The sequence below is a fragment of the Microplitis mediator genome, chromosome 6, assembly GCF_029852145.1.
Source record: "Microplitis mediator isolate UGA2020A chromosome 6, iyMicMedi2.1, whole genome shotgun sequence".
NCBI lineage: Eukaryota > Metazoa > Arthropoda > Insecta > Hymenoptera > Braconidae > Microplitis > Microplitis mediator.
In genome coordinates, this window is record NC_079974.1 from 13,672,202 (window position 1) to 13,695,847 (window position 23,646).

At 29.8% G+C, this 23,646-nt stretch overlaps 1 protein-coding gene across 1 annotated transcript; it reads right to left on the reverse strand.

Moving 5' to 3' along the window:
* Nucleotides 1-678: 678 nt before the first annotated feature.
* LOC130669924 (uncharacterized) lies at nt 679-6,091 on the reverse strand. The gene is made up of 7 exons (XM_057473078.1): nt 4,693-6,091; nt 4,213-4,365; nt 3,570-3,731; nt 2,951-3,091; nt 1,994-2,118; nt 1,123-1,324; nt 679-1,001 (listed from the first exon to the last, which is right to left on the reverse strand). The coding sequence occupies exons 3-7, from the start codon at nt 3,679-3,681 to the stop codon at nt 799-801; spliced, it is 783 nt and encodes a 260-aa protein (XP_057329061.1). The 5' UTR covers nt 3,682-3,731; nt 4,213-4,365; nt 4,693-6,091; the 3' UTR covers nt 679-798.
* Nucleotides 6,092-23,646: the final 17,555 nt, after the last annotated feature.

Here is a 23,646-nt window from a genome sequence, read left to right on the forward strand (position 1 = left end):
GAGAACCATCTCTTCACTACAGATTATCACTCCAAGATATTATAAAGAAGGGATATTGGAAGTGGAACTAGGTCTTTTCCTTCGCGACATCAAAGAGCTTATTTGTGGAAGACTGCGTGGTTGAGAGTTCCCCAGAAGAAAACACCCAGTGCTCCAGAAAACAACGAAAATCGAAAGAAAAGCGATACTAGCCACGTTACGATGAACCGTTAGGCTTCCAACATGACTCATTAAAGTTACCCTGCCCATTTAAATATTTGTCACTTTTTGTCGGAATTTCTATGGATTTTAGGTTTAAAAGTATACAAAAAAAAATTCCTATCAGTTTTCAGAGATTTTTAAGAAGCCGTTTACGCATGACTTTTCACACAAGTTATTTAAACAGGTTCGATAAAATATTTGGAAAGAACTTCCCGGGATTCCCTGAAAAAACCCGTATAATTTTTAAAGGAAATCCAATGAAGCTTAACCTGAATTTTCATAGAGTTGAAGATGAAAATTAATCTAGGTAAATTTTAGATAAAATAGTACAATAAACAGTTAAACATGACATTTTGAATCCTTGAAAAGGGAGAAACCAATTAGTATTACTAAATAATGAACTCTACAAGAACATGTTTTATTTTTTGAAAAAGTTTAAAGCAATACAGTTTTTTAAGTTAATTAATTATGAGTCATTGCAAGAGAATAATAAACTACAATCAACATTTTGGGTTTAGAACAGTAACTAAATTAACATTGAAAAATAGCAACACGTAGAAATTTTAAATAACAAAAAAAAGTGAGAAATTATAACTTTTAAGAATCACTTTGAGAATCGTTTTCAATATCAGTATTATCGTTCTTATTAGCATCATCTTCATTTTGTTTTTTATCATCATTTTTAGGCTCATTGTTGCTTTTTAAACCCTCACGAATGGTGGAAAGCATTCTTCCTACACAATTTTTAAATTCTGCCGCAGTCAACTCTCTGCCATTTGCAGTATGGATCGTCACATATTCTATTGAAAAAAATTATGATGAGATTTATTAAAGTAATAGTTCTAATGGTTAAAGTATTCCTTATAAATTCTAGTACAGACGTAAAAAAAAATTGAGTAACATTATTATACGTAAGCTCACCGAAAACAGCTTCGAGATATTTTTCAGGCATTAGTTCTCGTCCTTTTGTTTTAGCGATCGTCATCTTGGCTAACTCCTCTACGTCAATAATCAATTTGAATAACTTACGAGTCATTTCTCTGGGATTTTTTCTATAACTTTCCGTAATTAGATCCAATTTAAATCGATTTACAATTATTCCAGATTTTTCGACTAATTCTACCTGTTAAGATATAAAATAAATTTTAAAGAAATTATTTGTTTGCTCCATTTCCAAACAAAATAACTGCACGATTTTTAGGGCTGATTTCATCCGGTGAAATATATTTATTTTTGAAATTTATTCTTGGGCTATATGAAAAGGAAAAACATTAAAACGGAAATCATCAAACAAAAAAGCTGAAAAACATCTGAGGAATCGTTCAAATCTTTTACGACTTCTCCTGAGCCCAAAAAAAAAAAAATCACGAAGGGTAAAAGCCGTTAAAAAATAACTCAGCAGAAAAAAGGCCGATTTTTGCGAAAATAATTAAAAGTATAACTCTGACTCTATAAAACGAGTATACCGACGTATAATGCACGTTTATTAAATTTGAGCTCTCTATATTTGAGAGTTTTATAAAATAATTGTATTCTAGAAGTAAGATCTATCGGTATAGTCGTAAATTAAAATAAAGTAGTTAAGAATGCAAAGCTGTCCTCGGAAAAGTGGCTGTAAAACTTAAAGAAGACACATCTTGACGGAAAAATTCGCAGATAACGATATTTTTGAACAAATATCCTTCCACATGCAAATTAAAGTAACGAAAAAATATTCACTATAGTTAAATCTGCAAGTCTTTTAATAAAATATTTTTAGTTAAACCACTGTCGATAGAAATCAAGTTCAAACCTCCTTTGCCGTTGGCTTTTTGTCCTTCCGATGTTTCTTACTCCTACTTTTACTTTCACTCCTGCTCTTACTCCTACTCTTTTCTTTCTGATGCCATTTCAAAAATTCTTCGAAGAGTTTTTTATCTGTAAAATAGTTAAAAATTTTAATTAACTTTTTAAAAAAATTTACGTAAAAAAATTAAAAATTTTTCTCGCAATTCAAATTAATGTTTTTATTAAATTTCTTGCTGCCACGAATAAGGTAAAAGAAAATTTAATAACGAAAATTGTTAAAAACAATATAGCTGGCTGTTAATAATTCGAAAATAATAGGATTAAAAAAATTAAAAACTCAAATTTTTCAAATTCTGATGATTATTTTCTCAAGTCTTTCAACGTCCCTTGGATTGGAACTCTGATATAAGTAAAATATACAAACTAACACTAAATATTTAAGTGCTTCCCTCATTCATTATTAGAGGATTCTTGAGACTTTTTCACAATGGCGTAAAAAATCAGCAAATTTCTTTATCCTCCACAGTATTCCCGAACGAGCACTTGAGTAAACTTCTGTGTCGTTAATATCCTCTTAAATATAGTGAATATAGTAAATCATTTAGTTCTTCGCTAACTGATTTTCAGAAAATCTTTTCGACTTCAGCAAATGTGTAAAAAATCAGAGGTTCCCTCCCTGCTTAAAAAAAAACGATGGATTCTTATAGCTGTATGTTTAAGGCCCTATACTTAACTATGGCACTTCTTATGGAACTCATTTATTCTTATAAAATCTCTATGGCAATTTATGAGAATCTATTAGATTCTATGAGATTTCCTAAACAGGGCTTTGACTTCTGGAGCACCCCTATATCTTTCCTTTTCCAATTAGTTCTCAAATCAACTGTAGTGTCTCGAATTATTAAGTCAGCTATATTGATTACAATATATAATGCGGAATAAATTTATAAATAAAAAATACCATTTAAGTTACTGCTAGTGTCACTTGAATCATCGCTTGAACTGGATTTTTCTCTTCTTAATTTTTTGGATTTGTGAGATCGTTGACTAGATTCTTCTTTTTTATCAGCACCAGTTCCTTTTCGTTTGTTTGATTTTTTTTCTAAAAATTATAGTCAATGATTATATACTTAGAAGTAGGGTAACCATGATATTAAGAAAATACTAGAATTGCCCTGGCAGTTTTGAATTACCTTGGAAACACGGTGGAATCATGATGGATCCAGGGTGGTTACACGGTGGGTTTGTGCCATTTTATCACCGTGATTCCACCCTGATTCCACGGTGAATACGCCGTGGAATCACGGTGGGTACACCGTGTAACCATCGTGGAAACACCGTGGAATCACCGTGTATACACGGTGATAAAATGGCACAAACCCACCGTGTAACCACCCTGGATCCACCGTGATTCCACGGTGTTTCCACTCCCAGGGTGTTTCCAGGCTGATTCAAAACCGCCAGGGTAAAACTAACTTTATGAAACTTCAACTCAAAGTAACATTGAGTTGAAAAAATTATACGAATTAATGTGGACTAATTACATATAAGCTAATTAAATTATAATTGATATTTATTACCGCTCAATTCAGTATCAGAAGAATCTCTAATTTGCTCCTTATGTTGGTGATATCGATGTTTTGATCCCTGAGAACTAGTCGGTTCTTCATTATCACTGTGAATTGTTTCCATTGTTGAACTTGGTTCTGCCTTGCTGCTTGATTTATTTTTATTGAGTAAATCTATAAGTATAGAAAATTATTTATTGATAAATTTAAAGTTAAACTTGGATAAATTCTTTAGTTTCAGGATTGCTTTTCAACGTAATTTTATACTTCAATATTAACAAAAAATAAATTCGTCTCGAAAAACTTTTTTAAAATTTATCTAAATAAGTATACCGGTTTTTTTTATATTTTTAATATAATAATAAAAAAAAATTATTTTCATATATTATAAAATGTCAATTTTTTGTTTATTTGTGATTATTTTTTTTTTTTCAAGTCTAAAAATTACAATTTTTTTAATTTTTTCGTCCAATTATTGAGTTAATTTTAGGAAATGGAATTTTGTTGATCGAAAAAAAATACGGAATAGTATGGTCACCATGTTACTACAAAATAACTGGAGTTAAAATGAAATATTTAAATTCTTAAATATTTAATTTACTTTGAGTTTGAAAAATTATAAAATTCGGAACAAAATCAGTAAATTAGTATTAACCTTTATCACCTGTCGGTCTACCACTAGGAAGACGTTCAATGGATTGATTTTTAACTTCACGATCTAGTTGTTTTAATCCATGATCAACAGTCTGTAATTGACCATCAATAAGAACTGCTTTTTGGGTTGTTGTTGTTGTTGGCCCTAATTGATCTAGCACAATAAATACATTCTTACAATTTTAGCAAAATAAAAATTCGACATTAATAAAAAAAAAAATCAATACTTAAAATAATCATAAAAACTTATATTAAGTCATACTAAAATATAATTTTAATTTGAAACAAGATTTGATATTTCTTTACACAAAATTGAATATTGATCTGATTATTCTGAAAGTATGAATAAAAAAAAAATGAATCCTGTGAAAAAAAAAAGATTGCTAATTGGAAAAATCTAAAATATCTTATACTTATTAAAAACTAAGTAAAGTTGAGATGTTGAAATGATTGAATTTTAATTGTAATTTAACTTATTTACCATCAGTCAAATCATCCTGGTTGCCAGTGCAAAAAATTGATTGCTGATCAACAATTTCCGCGTCAATAGGATTCGGTTCCTTGCATTGTCTATCTTTTTTACCTTTTTTTCTCACATTCTTAATCTCAACTGGTGGTTGGACTGCTTTTTTTATTAAGTTTCCCGCTTCATCCACTGTATGTTTATTCAAATATTCCTCGTCATCTTTTCAAAATTAATTATTTAAATTGGTTACTCAAATTTATCAACAATTAATTATTAGTATTACTAATAAACTAATATTAATTAAATATAAATTTTGAACATTTCATGGTTTTAAAATTAAAATTTATTACTTACCATCTTGTAATAGTATTTTAATAGGTGAATTTTTATTTCTTATTTTTACAACAAAGCCGGACTTGTTAGAAGTTTTTATCTTTTCAGTTTTCACCACAGATGCGTAACCTAAACCGATCCGAAAAACTAAAGAGAACATTTTTTTGGACATTTTATTAGATTAATATTAATATCAATGTTTTTACGGTTATTTTATTGCTTTTATCAACGATAAAGCGTCAATTGATTGAAGTTTGTCAACAAAAAATAAATGCGAATCGGTTAAAAAAAAAATGTAAACAAAAAACATATAAGAGAAGTTATCCCGTGAGCTATCTTATGAGTACGCAGAAAATACTAGTGTCTTCATCAAATACAAAACAATGAAAGATTTTGCGCAATTATCAAGATCAACAAAGTATCGGATATCAAAGAAATGTCAAAAGGCAACTAGTTCGAATGATGACAGTTCATTTACAGGTAAACCGATAAAAATGCTGTTTTCATTTACGATCAGAGTCTTATAAGTTGATTTTTATGCAAAACTATAAGAACTCTTCACAGAAACCGTCGGGGATCACTTCGATATTTATCTATTTTAAAAGATTTTTTTTAACAAAGTTTTATTAGAGTGTTGATAAGCTCCAAAAAATTCTCATCGGAATTAATTAGATTTTCTAAGAAAAATGTCAAATTAGTTGTCTATAAACCAGTCACGAAACTATATCTTAATCATACGAGAATCCATGAGAACTACTCGGGTTTTCTAAGGAAATATTAAACCGTTTTATATTCATTTATACATTTAACATTAAATTGTAAGAGATTTCCATAAACAAACTATTAGAACTTCTTATAACAACTGTCTGAATTGACTACGATGTTTATTTTAATCACTTTTAAACGAAATTTTGTATGAATTCTGGCCGATCCCCGAAGGATTTCTTCAGAAATTTATAAGGTGTTCTTAAAAAAGTCATCTAGTATTCTTAGAAAATTTGTGAATTCAATTGTACTGTTAAGAGTTCTCATACGGATCTATGAGAACTCATTATAAAAACTTCAAATCACTTAGATGAGTATTTCTTTTTATTTTAGTGGAATTTTTTAGAAATTTCAGCGCAGTTCTAGAGGATTTCCATACGAATTAGTCAGGTTTCCTTAACGAAATCACACATAGCCTCCTAGAAACCAGTAACTATAGTAACTGGAAGAAGTTGTGCATTTACAAAAAATTTGTAAATTTCATTACATACTGTTAGGAGTTATCTGCTTAAAAGTGTCTTAAAATTATCATAAAAACGTCCTAAAATGGTCATAGAAGCTTCCTAAAATGGTCATAAAAGTATCATGAAGTTGTCATAAAGGTGTCCTAAAGTTGTCAGAAAATTCTCCTAAAATTGTCATAAAAGTATCCTAATATCGTCATTAAAGCGTTATAAAATTGTAATAAAATGGTCATTGAAGCGTACTAAAATAATCATACCAGTATCCTAAAATTCTCATAATAGTATCATAAAGTTGTCATAAAGGTGTCCTAAAGTTGTCAGAAAATTCTCCTAAAATTGTCATAAAAGTATCCTAATATCGTCATTAAAGCGTTCTAAAATTGTAATAAAATGGTCATTGAAGCGTACTAAAATAATCATACCAGTATCCTAAAATTCTCATAATAGTATCCTAAAGTTGTCCTAAAGGTGTCCTAAAGTTGTCAGAAAATTCTCCTAAAATTGTCATAAAAGTATCATAAAATTGTCATTAACGCGTCCTAAAATGGTCATAACAGTGTCCTAAAATTATCGTAATAGTATCATAAAGTTGTCGTAAAGGTGTCCTAAAGTTGTCAGAAAATTCTCCTAAAATTGTCATAAAAGTATCCTAATATCGTCATTAAAGCGTTATAAAATTGTAATGAAATGGTCATTGAACCGTACTAAAATAATCATACCAGTATCCTAAAATTCTCATAATAGTATCATAAAGTTGTCATAAAGGTGTCCTAAAGTTGTCAGAAAATTCTCCTAAAATTGTCATAAAAGTGTCCTGATATCGTCATTAAAGCGTTCTAAAATTGTAATAAAATGGTCATTGAAGCGTACTAAAATAATCATATCAGTATCCTAAAATTATCATAATAGTATCATAAAGTTGTCGTAAAGGTGTCCTAAAGTTGTCAGAAAATTCTCCTAAAATTGTCATAAAAGTATCCTAATATCGTCATTAAAGCGTTCTAAAATGGTCATAACAGTGTCCTAAAATTATCATAATAGTATCATAAAGTTGTCGTAAAGGTGTCCTTAAATTTTCATAAAAGTGTAATAGAACTATCATAAAAGTATCCTAAAGTTGACATAAAAGTATCCTAAAATTGTCATAAAGTTTTCATAAAAGCGTCCTAAAATTTTCATACAAGTGTCCGTAAATTCTCATAAAAGTATCATAAAAGTGTCATTAAAGCGTCTTAAAATGGTCATAACAGTGTACTGAAATTGTCAGAATAGTGCCCTAAAATTATTATAAAAGTGTCTTAATATTGTCATTAAAGCGTCCTAAAATGTTCATGAAAGTATTATGAAGTTGTCGTAAAGGTGTCCTAAAATTGTCAGAAAAGTCTCCTAAAATTGTCATAAAAGTATCATAAAGTTGTCGTAAAGGTGTCCTAAAGTTGTCATAAAAGTGTCCTAAAATTGTCATAAAAGTGTTTTCAAATTGTCATCAAATTACTTTTTATAATATAGAGTAAGAGCGCCAGTACGCAGCCCCAAACCAATAGCCAGCCATGTCATGTTAAATTATATCTATATATATTTTGAGCCAATGTTAAAGTATATGATCGGCTGGCTACTGGTTTGGGGCAGGGTACTGGTGCTTTTACCCTATTTTCTTTGAGTAATAGCGACAAAATTTTTTTAAAATCTAAATTTCATTCCGGTTTGTTCATAAAAATGATCTTAATTGTGTCACGTTCAGGATCCTTAGCTTATGACTCTTTTAGGACAAGTTTTTATTACACGGGTATGCTTACTTTATTTTCTTTTGAGTTAAATTTTGTCAGGATTCCGGCCGAGCCTCGGAAGAATTTTTTAGGAATTCACAAGGTTTTCCGAAGGAAGTTGTCGGATATTTTCCAAAGATTTGTCAATTTAATTCCAAACTTCCAAGTGTTCTCATACAAAACTATACGAACTCATTTTGAAAACCTTCTGGAAAGACTTTGATGTTTTTTTTTTGTTAGTGAAATTTTGTAGGAATTTCAGCGCAGTTCCGGAGGATTTCCATATCAGTTTATCAGGTTTTCCTTAGAAAAATCTCAAATAGTTTTCTAAAAACCAGTAATAGAACTATATTTTGTTAGTATATTAATTCATTAGAACTCACATTGAAGATTGCCAGGAAAAATTTTTGAGCTGAATTCCGCAGGAGTTCCGGTAGAGCTCTTAAAGATTTCTTTATGAATTCATCAGGTTCTCCGGAGAAAGTCGTTAGGTATCTACTAAACTTTTTCGAATTCAATTTTAAACTGTGAAGGATTTTCATAAGAAACTGTGAGAACTTCTTATGAAAACACTCTGGAATCACTACGATGCTAGCTTATTTTATTTTTTTTAGTGAATTTTTGTAGAAATTCCGACGGATTTCTGGAGAATTCCTTCTGGAATTCGTCAGGTTTCCTTGAGGTTATCATTAATTATTTTCCATAAAGAAATATGTTTAAATTATTGATCGATAATTCAAGTATATTCCTAAATATTGTCGACAGTTATGACAGAACATATTATGTGTTCTACTATCATAATAGTTATTGGCGTAACTAGTAGGGTAAATGATTCATAGTGTTTCAGCGCGATGCGTTTAGCACGAGTCGCAGGTGCTCAGGCACGAGCGAAGCGAGTCCATACTTGCGCACCGGAGACGAGCGCTAAGCACATCGCGGGTGACGGATTATGACTTACCCTACATGTTGCGCCCATAATTTTATTCCACTCATATGCGCTATTCACGCATTATTAATCGCCTAAAAAGCGAAGTCTCAATAGCTGTTTAGTGCCATGGTGAAAAAAAAACATTCGGCATCACAATCTTGGCTACTCAATGGGTAACAACAGGGAATTGTAATTACCCAATATTTAGTAAGAGCTCGAAAGATAGTTACGTTTATTTTCATTACGCCATTTGGCCGGGATAGTAGACATCTTTATTGCGTTTTGACAAATAATTTTTCACCAGTCGGTAAACGGCCATTTAGGGTTCGCATTTGAGGCATGATAAAACGTGAATAGCGCGCATGAGTTAAATAAATATTTAAACCTCCTATCTGTTAACATGTTAAGAAAATTCCTTCAGAATCTTTTTACGAGAAACAAACTCTTAAATCTTTATGATAATTTCAGATGATGAATATGAGTATAGCAGCAATTCCGATGTTTCTAGAAGCCAAGACTCCAATACATCTGAGTCCCAATGTTCCCCTTGCTACGAGAACGAATACTTTTCCGATTTGGAAAGTGAGTACGCTGCTAATGCAGACGATATGCAGAGTCTTACGAACGATAGTGATTATGAAGATAGTAGGGTTGGTGATGATTATAATTTTGATTGTCATAACAATTACAATACTTGCAGTAGTAGCTCCGATTCTTCTTATAGTGGTACCTATGATCAAAATAATTCTAACAGTTTGTCCGAAAATGACGTTAGTGAATGGAATGAAAGCTTAGAGGATAGTCAATTTAGTGAAAGTGAAGCCAGTGATAGTTCAACTGACGATGACGAGGCAGGCGCTTTTTTCGATAATGATCATTTAAATGACCCTATTTATGAAAACGCTCCGCTAACATTAGGTGAAAGTTTACTCTGTATCTTGACGTTTATGATTCGTCATAAAGTTACTAAAATGCTTTTGGCCGACTTGCTATCTCTTATCAATGTTCATTGTATAAAACCAAATTTTTGCATCAAAACGTTATACTTTTTTACAAAATTCTTCAAAAACATGAAAACACCTCTTCACCGACATTTTTTTTGTTCTGTTTGTTTTTTGAAGTTGAACAATGAAAAAGGTTATTGCCGGCGTTGTAAAAAGAAAAATGAAGTAAGTTATTTCATTCAAGTCCCTTTGATCTCGCAACTTTTCAATCTCTTTCGGCGTCCAAATTTCTATAATTTATTACAAAGTCGGTTTGATAGGACAAAAATTGTGCGAAACAATTTAGAAGACATTTGGGATGGGGAAGTTTGTCAGGCATTATTTAAAAACAATGGATTTTTATCGCATCCCTCAAATATTTCATTCACGTGGAATACTGACGGGGTAGCTTTATTTAAGTCATCAAAATTCAGTCTCTGGCCATTTTATTTAACGATAAACGAACTGCCATTTCAACAACGAACAAGAAATGAAAATTTATTGTTAGCTGGTCTTTGGTTTGGAGCTAAACCACAACCAAATTTATTTATAGACAGTTTTCGGAATGATTTAACAAAAATTTTTCAAGGTGTTTGGTGCAAACCAGCTGATTTGAATCACAGAGTTAAAGTTAGAGGCATGATTATTTGCGGGACGTGTGATCTCCCAGCTAAAGCTGCTTTTTTAAATATGAAGGGACATCGAGGAGTGTTTGGGTGTTGCCACTGCAAGATCAAGAGTAAAAATTTAAATAGGAGACGCGTTTACTCGTATCAGCGAAGGTTAAAACTTAGAAACACTGTGGAATCTATCAGCGACGGGAAGAAGGCCTTTATCTCTGGCAATGAAGTCGATGGAATAAAAGGTCCCACAGTTTTATCTCAAATAGTGCATGATGTTTATAATACTACTGTCGTAGATTCAATGCACTGTATATTTTTAGGAGTTGTACGGAAAATGTTCAGTTTATTGTTTGATGCACAGTACAAAAACTTTCCTTTTTCTCTTTACCAACACCGAGAGTCGGTTGATAAAAAAATCAAATTAATTTGTCCTCCAGCATTTGTTTCACGATTAACGAGATCTATTTTTGACTATAAATATTGGAAGGCATCTGAATGGAAACAGTGGTTATTATATTATTCGATTCCACTTTTGCATTCGATTATGAGAGAAGAGTACTTAGAGCATCACAAACTCTTAGTACTTGCTGTCAGTTATTTAAGTTATCCTTCTATCAGCAAAGAAATGATCTCAATAGCAAACACGTCCATAAAAATATATGTTGCCCGGTTTGAACGATTGTACGGATTAACCCACATGACTTGTAATTTACACTGTTTGATCCATCTTCCTGATGCTGTGCTTAAATTCGGTCCGTTACCCTACACTTCGTGTTTTGCGTATGAAGACCTCAACGGAACTTTTAGACGGTTTATTCAAGGAACTCGGTATGCCCAATTACAAGTGTGTTCTGCTCTATCAGTGTTCAATAATATTATACAGCTCAAATCCGAAACGCAACAAGAAAGTCGTGATGTAGCAGACTATTGCAAGAAGTTAGAATTGACTTATTTGAGAAGGCGCAAGCTTTTTCCAATATTTGAAAAATGCTCCATTTTAGGAAATTTGAAAAGGTGTGACGAGTCAATTCAACAAGTGAGAGCTTTAATAACTGAACGGTTACAGGAACCTTTTAAAGTTTCCACGTTTATGCGTTTATTTAAAAATAATATGGTTTATGACTCGGAACTCTATGAACGTGACAAAAAAACAAATTCTTCAATAGTAATTTACTGTAACAATCAAAATAATTGTATCGGCATTATAACAAAATTTATAAAAATTTGTTTCTGTGATTATAACGACAACTGTGTCGTAAATTGTGAGAACAGTAGTTTTTATGCAATAATAAGACCATGTCAATCAATCCGTTCTATGTTTTCGCATTGTGAAATCAAAAATTTAATAAATTTGTGTGTCGATTCGTCCGAATTATTAACAATATCAGAAATTCATAATTTAATTACTGTATGTTTTGTCATAAGAAATGATACTGAGGAGGAACCTGAAACATTTTTTGTAATAAGACCTGTAAATACGTCTGAAATTGAATGATGTTTTAATAAAATTTTTCATACAATCTATCACTAGAATTATATTTCTATACTATCTTTGTGTATTCATCAGGAATTCATTTGGAATTCATATTTGTGTCAAAATATGACTTCCACATGATATTCAGCGGATCCCTTGCGGATCACCTGTGGATTACCTGCGGAATACCGCAACTTTTTTACACGGGATATTAACACAACTCATAAGAGTTAAAAATTATGTATGCAAAAAACCAAACACTTTAAAAACTGTTTGGTAACTGGGTATTATAAACTATACATAAGTTTATTACTTTTTTAATAGACTGAAATATAACGTAACGCTTCGTAAATATTTTAAAATTATAATTTATAATAAAATTGTAATCATTATTTCTGTAAATATACACCTAAAACTATAATGCATTTAACGAGTATTGATTATTAAATATCAATAAAGACCATAGAGCATCTAATATATTAAATAAGAAAAACTAAATATTAAATATATTCTATAAATAAAATATTAACATATATATCTATATATATATATATATATATATATATATATATATATATATATATATATATATATATATATATATATATGTGGTTTCCCCATTTTGGTAACTTTTTTTCAAACGGTTTCAACATTTCGGTAACTTTTATACATTTTGGTAACGTTACCAAAATACAATTTGCCGAATTCAACATTTCAGTAACGTTACCAAAATGTATTTTTTGATGGATCCAGCATTTTAGTAACGTTACCGAAATGCAATCAGCTAGATTCACCATTTCAGTAACGTTACCGAAAGGTATTTTTTCGTTGGATTAAACATTTTGGTAACGTTACCAAAATTTTTTCAATACAATTGAATAATTCAGTAACGCTACCTAAAGTTTTTTTATAGCATGCGTAGCTACAGTAACACTTTGTGTTAATGCCTCAAAAAATTCAGTCTCAAATGATGATATAATATTACACTTTTTTTGATAACAGTTTGACGAAATTGGGTTAATATTTCACTTCATTTAAATAATAGATAAATATAAATAATTAAAATTTTGATCGTCAAAATCGCAGTTTTAGTTTTAACATGAGCATACGAAAATTAAATAGCTGATGCCAGTCTTAACATTTTGAGAATTCGAATCTAGTTGGTACAATAAGTGTCCTTTCCCGTGAAAAGTTCGAAGAAGTCTTGTCGATCATTCAATTTGTTATCATAATAGTCTCATAGCGTTTTTTAAAATATTCTACCAAAATACAATCTACCGAATTCAACATTTCGGTAACGTTACCAAAATACAATCTGGCAAATTCAACATTTCAGTAACGTTACCAAAATGTAATCAGCTGAATTCAGCATTTCAGTAACGTTACCAAAAAGTCTTTTTTTGTCGGGTTCAACATTTTGGTATCGTTGACAGTACCATTTTGATACAATCGAGCAATTGAAAAAATTCAAATTCGGGCTTTAATTCCTTGACAAACAAATCAAAGAGTTAACGATAGATTATATAGAATAATTTTAGTCAAAGAAAAGAATGTAATGTCACACTTATTTAGATAATAGTTTGAGGAAATTTAGTAAATATTTCATTTTATTTAAATAAAAAATGAATACTGATAATTTAAATTTTCATCCTTAAAATTGCAGTTTCAGTTTTAACATGTACATACGGAAATTAAATAGCTAATGCTCGTCTTCAAATTTTAAAAATTCGAATCTGGTTAGTGGAATAACTGTCCTTTCCCGTGAGAAGTTTAAAGAATTCTTATCGATCATTCAATTTGTCAATATAATAGTCTATCAGCATTTTTCGAAACATACACCAAAATACAATCTACCGAATTCAACATTTCGGTAACGTTACCAAAATGTAATCAGCTGAATTCAGCATTTCAGTAACGTTACCAAAAAGTCTTTTTTTTGTCGGATTCAACATTTTGGTATCGTTGACAGTACCATTTTGATACAATCGAGCAATTGAATAAATTCCAATTCGGGCTTTAATTCCTTGACAAACAAATCAAAGAGTTAACGATGGATTATATAGAATAATTTTAGCCAAAGAAAAGAATGTAATGTCACACTTATTTAGATAATAGTTTGAGGAAATTTAGTAAATATTTCATTTTATTTAAATAAAAAATGAATACTGATAATTTAAATTTTCATCCTTAAAATTGCAGTTTCAGTTTTAACATGTACATACGGAAATTAAATAGCTAATGCTCGTCTTCAAATTTTAAAAATTCGAATCTGGTTAGTGGAATAACTGTCCTTTCCCGTGAGAAGTTTAAAGAATTCTTATCGATCATTCAATTTGTCAATATAATAGTCTATCAGCATTTTTCGAAACATACACCAAAATACAATCTACCGAATTCAACATTTCGGTAACGTTACCAAAATGTAATCAGCTGAATTCAGCATTTCAGTAACGTTACCAAAAAGTCTTTTTTTTGTCGGATTCAACATTTTGGTATCGTTGACAGTACCATTTTGATACAATCGAGCAATTGAATAAATTCCAATTCGGGCTTTAATTCCTTGACAAACAAATCAAAGAGTTAACGATGGATTATATAGAATAATTTTAGCCAAAGAAAAGAATGTAATGTCACACTTATTTAGATAATAGTTTGAGGAAATTTAGTAAATATTTCATTTTATTTAAATAAAAAATGAATACTGATAATTTAAATTTTCATCCTTAAAATTGCAGTTTCAGTTTTAACATGTACATACGGAAATTAAATAGCTAATGCTCGTCTTCAAATTTTAAAAATTCGAATCTGGTTAGTGGAATAACTGTCCTTTCCCGTGAGAAGTTTGAAGAATTCTTAACGATCATACAATTTGTCAATATAATAGTCTATCAGCATTTTTCAAAACATACACCAAAATACAATCTACCGAATTCAACATTTCGGTAACGTTACCAAAATGTAATCAGCTGAATTCAGCATTTCAGTAACGTTACCAAAAAGTCTTTTTTTGTCGGGTTCAACATTTTGGTATCGTTGACAGTACCATTTTGATACAATCGAGCAATTGAATAAATTCCAATTCGGGCTTTAATTCCTTGACAAACAAATCAAAGAGTTGACGATGGATTATATAGAATAATTTTAGCCAAAGAAAAGAATGTAATGTCACACTTATTTAGATAATAGTTCAAGAAAATTTAGTAAATATTTCATTTTATTTAAATAAAAAATGAATACTGATAATTCAAATTTTCATCCTTAAAATTGCAGTTTCAGTTTTAACATGTACATACGGAAATTAAATAGCTAATGCTCGTCTTCAAATTTTAAAAATTCGAATCTGGTTAGTGGAATAACTGTCCTTTCACTTGACAAGTTTGAAGAAGTTTATTTGATAATTTAATTTGTTAACATGATAGTCTAATAGCATTTTCCAAAAGATTATACCATCCCGGGAAAAAATGATCAGACCTGGACAGGCATGAGTCTTCAGGCCTGATCAGACATGAAAAATGATCGGGTCTGACCAGACCTGGCCAGGCATGTTCATGTCTGTTTATGTTCATCCGCCCTTGCGACCTTCAACCCACTCTGGAAACACTCTGGAATCATAGTCAGAATGTAAACATTCTAAGTCCAGTATGTTCCCAGAGTGGTTTTGTGCCCTTTTTCCAGAGTGAAACCAAAGTGGTTTCAGAATTGATCCAGAGTAGATCAAAGTGTTTTCAGAATGGATTCAAAGTGAATCCAGAATGAAATCAAAGTGTTTTCAGAATGGGCCCACAGTGAGTCCAGAATGGAATCAAAGTGTTTTCAAAATGGGCCCAGAGTCGATAAAATTTAAATACTAAGGACTAAAAAAAATTGGGTACTTTCTAAACTCATAAATCAATAATAATCTACAGAAAAACAATCTTAACCCAAATTTTTTAATTAACTATGCTTTTGTTAATTAGTTAATTTTTACTTGTTGAAAGTTTACATAAAAACCCTGATTATTTCCAAACTAAAAACCCCGAATTTTTTTTACTTCTTAAAGCTATCCTTGAAAGGGTTTAGAAAAGATAGCTGGTGAAAAAATAAAAAAATTTCGATTTTATTAACAATCTAAGCCATTGAAAAATAAAAAACGTAAATAAAGCAATCAAGAAAATTTACTTTTTTGATTATTTTGTTTTTTTATTGCTGAAAGCTACATAACAATAATTTGAAAAAAATTTTTACTTGCATTGTTTAAATAATTGTCATAAACAAATACATGGCTAATTAGATTTAATAAGATTTTTTTTGGGAAAAAAACGCTTAATAAAAATAAGGAATTTTAAGAAAAAAATCGTTTCTTAAAAAAATTTTTTTTTGCTAAACAGCGCCTTAGCTAATTAACAATTTTTTTTTTACTCAATATTAATATTAAAGAACCATTATTTTTTTTAAATAATCATTAATCATGTTCTGTTATATTAGAAAAAAAATTTTTTTCATTCATTTATTATTTGTTTATTAAACAAACAATTTGCTGTAAACAAATAAATTTTCACGCAATATTTTTTTCAAATACTAAAAATAACTATGCGTTTTATTTTGTAGAAAAAATTTTTTTTTAATCTTTTACATAATTTTTTAAATTATTGTACACTTGGACTTGTCGCTACCTTTCTGTTCTTCTCTATTGTTATTAAAATAACTTATTGAAGACACAACTACAACACTTCAAGTCTTTTTCATTATCCATTAATCATTAAACAAATCGAGCTTGTAACCGAAGCTCTAACTCAATTGCTTAAGGAATTATGAATAACAGTAATTTTTATGAATACTTTTTAATAAATACAAAAAAATTATTAATTAGCAAATTCGCTTTTTAGCAATAAAAAACATTTTTTAAGAAACAATTGTTTTTTTAAAAATTGTTATTTTCATTAAGTATTTTTATCCCAAAAAAAAATTTTTGCTTTGACCCGGGTTTTAATGTGAAAGACTTGAGAGAAAAATTTGCTGGGAGAAGATATATGTTAAGGAGGAGAAAGTCACTGGTGCTAAGCAGCAGTGGAAGTAGTTCAGTGTTCGCCGCTAGATCGCGCCCAACTTATGATTGTCCTGTTCCTGGTTAGATAGGTGTTTCAGAGTTTTTATATTCTATATTTAAAAATAATTCTGTCACGGGTATTTCTCTGTTATTTTACAGAGTGACAAGTGCCTGTTTGGATGGTCATATAGTAGATGCTATATTACATTGTGACAATAATGTCAAATATTTTTGTTTTCTTGAAAAATTGTTTTTACAATCCAGAAACATAATTGTATTCAATAAATGCTCTTGAATATTCTTAAAATAATATATTTCGGTAAATTTTTTTTTTCTTTCAGTATTCATTTACTCTGAATACCCTCTGGTTTGAGTATGTATTCACTCTGATCCCACTCTGGAAACATTCTGGAAACACTTTGGTATCAGTTTGTGTTCAATGTGGATGCATAACGGTGTCAGTATGTATCCACTCTGGATACTTTCTGGAAACACTTTGGATTTGCCCCGTATCCGCTCTGGAAATACTCTGGGTTCACTCTCAGAAAAGGGCACAAAACCATTCTGGAAATACTCTGGAGTCCGTATGGTTGCATCGTGTTACCAGAATATTTCCAGAGTGTATCCAGAATGTTTTTAATGTCGCAAGGGCGGGTAAAAAAATTATATATATAAAAAATGGCCCTATATAATTATATATAATTATGTATAACTATTAGGGTGTTTCATATTTAGACGATATTTTTTTTCTGTCCTACCTGAAAAAATAACAATTTATAGAGCAAAATGAATATTCCTGATTGAAAAAAAATAAAATTGTCTACAAAAAAGGTCTTATGACGTTTTACGATAAGTTCGATAGTTTCGACGGAAAAGTAAAAAGATCTCCAAATTTACTCTATTTTGACTTCGAGCTCCAATAACTTTTAAACAAAAGGATTTATCAAAAAATGATAAGAGACTTTTTTTGTAGAGCGTTTGATTTCCTACAAAAATGTATGCTGGGCTTAATCGTACAATGAGCCATTGCCGAGGTATAAAATTCCAAACCAAAAAAAATTTTTTTTCCCATGTTATTTAAATGAGAAATCGAATTTTCCGATGCGTTAAGCCCCTAATAGACTTTTTTTTCAAGCAGGAATATTCATTTTGCTCTATTAATTGTTAGTTTTTCAGGTAGGACAGAAAAAAAATATCGCCTAAATATGAAACACCCTAATAACTATATACAATTATATATAATTATTTTTATAAATAATTAAAAAAAATCGAGCGTGTGCAGGGTTTAAACCATAGACCTTGCACTTGAAAGTTTAACTCGTTACCCACTGACCTAAGAGATTTAGTTGAAAGGTAAGTTTCGTATGAACTTTAAGTAATAAAAATCTTATACGTGATAGATTCTTGGTCAACAAAATTTTATATCTATGAACAGACATGAACAGACATGACCAGGCATGGACAGCTATGATCAGGCCTGAGCGTATTTAACGCTTCAGATATGAACAGGCATGAACAGACATGAACAGTCATGAACAGGCCTGAGTGTATTTAACGCTTCAGACATGAACTGACATGAACGGGTATGATCAGGTTTGATCATATCTAATTTCAGGCCTGATCATACATGAACAGGCATGATCAGGTCTAATTTCAGGCCTGATCATACACAAACAGGCATGGTCAGGTCTGATCATTTTTTCCCGGGAAAATACAATCTACCGAGTTCAACATTTCAGTAACGTCACCAAAATACAATCTGGCAAATTCAACATTTCAGTAACGTTACCGAAATGTCATCAGCTGAATTCAGCATTTCAGTAACGTTACCAAAAGGTCTTTTTTTTGTCGGATTCAAAATTTCGGTATCGTTGGGAGTATCGTTCCGATACAATCGAACAATCGAATAAATTCAAATTTGAGTTTAAATTCCTTAACGAAAAAATCAAAGAGTTGACGATGGATTAAATATCAAAATTTTAGTCAAAAATAAGAATGTAATGTCACTCTTATTTAGATAATAGTTTGAAGAAAGCTTGTAAATAATCCACTTCATTTAAATAATAAATGAATATTGATAATAAAAATTCTGATCCTCAAAATCACATTTTTTGTTTGAACGTCATCACACGAAAATTGAATAGCTGATGCTAGGCTGAAAATTTGAATTTTGTTAGTAATATAACTGTGTTATTTTGTAGAAAGTTAAATAAAGTCTATTGAATAATTCATTTGGCCGACAAAATAGTCCAATGCATTTTCCAAAATATTATACTGAAATACAATCTACTAAATTCAACATTTCAGTCACATTACGGAAAGGTATATTTTTTTGGATTCAACATTTCGGTATCGTTTGCAAAACATTTTTCATACAATGGAAGGTTCGAACAAATTCAAACTTGGGCTCAAACGCTTTGAAAAACAAATCAAAGAGATGATCATGTATTTAGAATATAAAAATTTTAGTTATAAATAAGGCGAAATCTATTGCTTGTTAAGATTGCTTATAAATAAAGACAAATAAATTTCTTTCGCTCGGATCTCCCTTATGTTTACATTTATTTATATTTATCAATATGTAACAATATTCATATATACTTTTAATGGAAGTGAATTACTCCGTATAAATAATTATATGATCATACACTTCTTTCGATAATAGTATAAACAAATCTAGTAGATAATTCAATTTGCTGAATAACGGAAGAGTTATATTAATTCAAATTTCGACTCTCTAAGCAAAAATTTTAGTTTCAACATAAATGCATGCAAATTAAACAGCCGATGACATTTCGATAAATTAAATTTAAATAATCAAATAATTGTCTGCTTTCTCATAAAATAGCTTAAACAATTCTAATAGATAACATAGTTATTCATCAAATTATTTAATTTACTTATTTCTATTGATAATCTTATTGTTCTTTATTCAAAGATTATTATCGTCCCGTAGAATCACGAGGCACTAAATTTTTATTAACAATAAATCGACACAAAATTGGCCTGAAAATTGACGACAACTTTTTTCTAGTCAACCTCTGTAGTAAATTTGTATTCTAATTCGGGTGGTAAATTTACGTCAAATTGAATAGCAAGTTGCATACAAATTGTCGTAAAAAACAGAAAAGTCTGAAGTAGACGGAAATTTTACGAAAAATTCCAGGAAACTTTCGATTAGGGTTTATTTTGCTGTCCAATTTCGGGTAAGTTAAATTTCAAGTTGCTTCCAAAATTTTTCTTCAATTTGACGGCAAATATAGGTCAACTTCAGACTTATTAGATACTGACTACAATATGAGTGCAACATGCTGTGCAAATTGATAAAAAGTTGGTTGCAAAATTTGCTATTTTTTGTTTGTTAATTAATGTTATGAACAAATGAATTTTTCCCAATCCAATCTGGACTTTGAAAAAATCCATTTGTTTATAACTTTAATTAACAAAAAAAAATAAAACGTCTGAACGATACGATATAAATCCGTTTCGAAAAAAATGCTGTCGATTGGTACTATCAACATTTTTTCGATTTTTTCCATCCAATTTGGACTTCGGAAAATTCCATTTGTTTATAACATTAGCTCACAAAAAAAAAAAGTCTTTGGACGATACGATAGAAATCTGTTTCAGAAAAAATGCTGTCGATTGGTACTATCGACATTTTAACGATTTTTTTTTTCTTTCATTTTTAAATGTAAAAAACTTAGAAAAATTCCGGCCTATCAAACATCTGACGCAATTTGGCGGAGAGAGAGCTCGCGCATAGGCAGCTGCTCGTGCGAGAGAGAGAGGTTCGAGCGCCGGCTCGATTTTTTATCATATCTCGTGAAATATTTGAGATACAAAAAAAACGAATGATACCTTATTTGTGTATTTTTTCATTTTGAACATTTTGTTTCAAATAAACTGCCCCAACAAACCAGTGGTTCGAGAGTTGTTTCGATTTAAACAATTAAATTGTTATTAATAATTGTTTGCAGCACTTTTGAACGAAATGGAGCCGATTTTTGTAATCCTTGGCCCAAAGTACGTAAGATACAGTCAGATTTAGCCGGTATCAACAAAATATACGGGCTCACCTCTTCAGCCGAAGGACTAGAAATACCGTTCGTTACCAAAATGCATAGTTCGGTTAATTTGTATATATATAGTTACCAAAATGTTGAAACGATCATAGATTTGATGTATATCAATAACAGTGAAGTTACATCAAAAATCCTGAAAAGCCATCAAAGGACATGCAATCAGAAACATTTTAAGCTATTAAAAAAAATGCGTTACCAAAATGTTGAAACTACATATATATATATATATATATATATATATATATATATATATATAAATAGATAAATAATTAATTTATATTTGATTATATATAGATCTAAAGATCTAAAATATAATAAAAATTACTATATATGGGTCTATATAGGTCAGGTCTAATCAGATCTAATCATATATAGACCCATGTATAACTATATATGGGTATATACTATTATATATATTCCATATACAATCATATATAATTAGGCAAAATCATTTTGTCCCGGGATATAATTAGATCTAATTATATATAAGGCTATATATAATTATATATAGGTCTATATATAACCATATATATTCTATATATAATCATATATAATTAGGCAAAATCATTTTTTTCCCGGTATAATTAGGTCTAATTATATATAAGACTATATATACTTATATATAGGTCTATATATAACCATATATATTCTATATATAATCATATATAATTAGGCAAAATCATTTTTTCCCGGTATAATTAGGTATAATTATATATAAGGCTATATATACTTATATATAGGTCTACATATAACCATATATAATTGTATATATAACCATATATAATTATATATAACCATATATAATTGTATATAATACCATATATAATTATATATATTCCATATATAATCATATATAATTATATATAATTAGGCAAAATCATTTTTTCCCGGGTGTATATGAAGAGAAGAAGGATGAAAGAAAAAAATAATAATAATAATAATAATAATTTAGTATTAGTATGATTATTTCTGTCTTAATATAAATTTTTCCTTCTCAAAGATGTATTTAAAATTTTTAGGTTTTATTTAAACTTACAGACTAAGAACCTTGGTGTCATCTCAGATTTCACCTGACTGCTGCGTTTGTTACATACTTATACTTTTTTTTTCTTTGCTCTTAAATAAAATGCATACATAAAAATTTAACGTAAAAAAAAAAAAAAAATAAATAAAATCAACGATCTGTACACTCTTAAATTGCAAGAGAAAGAAATCTTGAGCCAAACAGAGTAATTATAAATTTCGAAAATCTCAACAAATGATTCGTATATAATTGTAGAAAAGATAGGATGGAGAATGATCTCAATATCGATTTAAAATCTCTTGGTTTTGAGATTTTATCATTTATCAAGTTCTTATTATAATTTAACTCGGCATTATTTTAAGCCCTTTTAGTGAGATTAGTATAACACAAGTCTCCTGATCTAATGAAGACTTGGTGTTTAAATATCAATCACCATCTCGAAACGCTGATATGTAACGTTTTTTTTTTTTTTTTTTATGAGCTCTGCAAGATTACATATGAGCTATATGTGTCGATGACCCGGCACACAGTAGCGGAGTAATGTCAGCGTTTCTAACCTGACACCTGAGTGTCAGTATGTTACTGGTCGATTGCTGTGTACGTCTTCTCGACTATTAATTCGTTGAATCGAGAAATTTTAATTCTCTTGCGTTTTACGCTTGTACATAAAAAACCAAAAATATTAGTTCGACTATTGGACCTTAATAGTGAATAGGATACACTTTCTTGAATTTGAAGGATTCATGAATCATATCGATTTTTTATTTATCAAAAAGAAACAATTTTAATATTATTATTTTTTTTTTCGTCTAAAAAAAAAATGAATGAGATTTATATATAATTAAGCTTGCTCTGTTTAAATAAAGATTCCCTTTGCTTACGGTAATTTGATTCAAATTGAAAAAACAAAAAATATAATGTGTTTGAAAATATAAATCAATCTTACATATTAAAATTTTGATTATCGTATCGTTTGCATATTTTTGAAATCATATTATCTGATATTATAGATAAAATAAAATGCATAATTTCTATAGATTTTTTTTTTTTTTTTTAAGTATAGTATTAAGCTAATAATGAACTTATTCTAACTCACAAAAATTATTTCTTGACGCGTACAATTTATTTTCGAGATGATTCTGCAACAGTTGATCCTTCTGATATTCTTTTGTTGATTGAGACTTTTGGGTGAGGTGAATCAGGTCGAGTTGATTTGCTGGGAGTCGTTGATCTGCATACGATGATTCTACAGTGAGGCCTTGAAGATAATCTTGGGAAGGCTTTAGGGATATTTTCGTAGTTTCGGATTGCTGCTTGAGTAGTAAATCGCCTGATTTAGCTCTTACAGCGAAATTACATTGCCCTTATAGAAACCTCCGTTTTCTTGACTAGTTAATTAGTCAAATATCTTTCCTCTGCACTCCGTCGTTGATGGTTCAAGTTTTCCAGAAGCCCCCAAACACGAACATATATCTGGTAATGTTTTTCCCGAATTCTG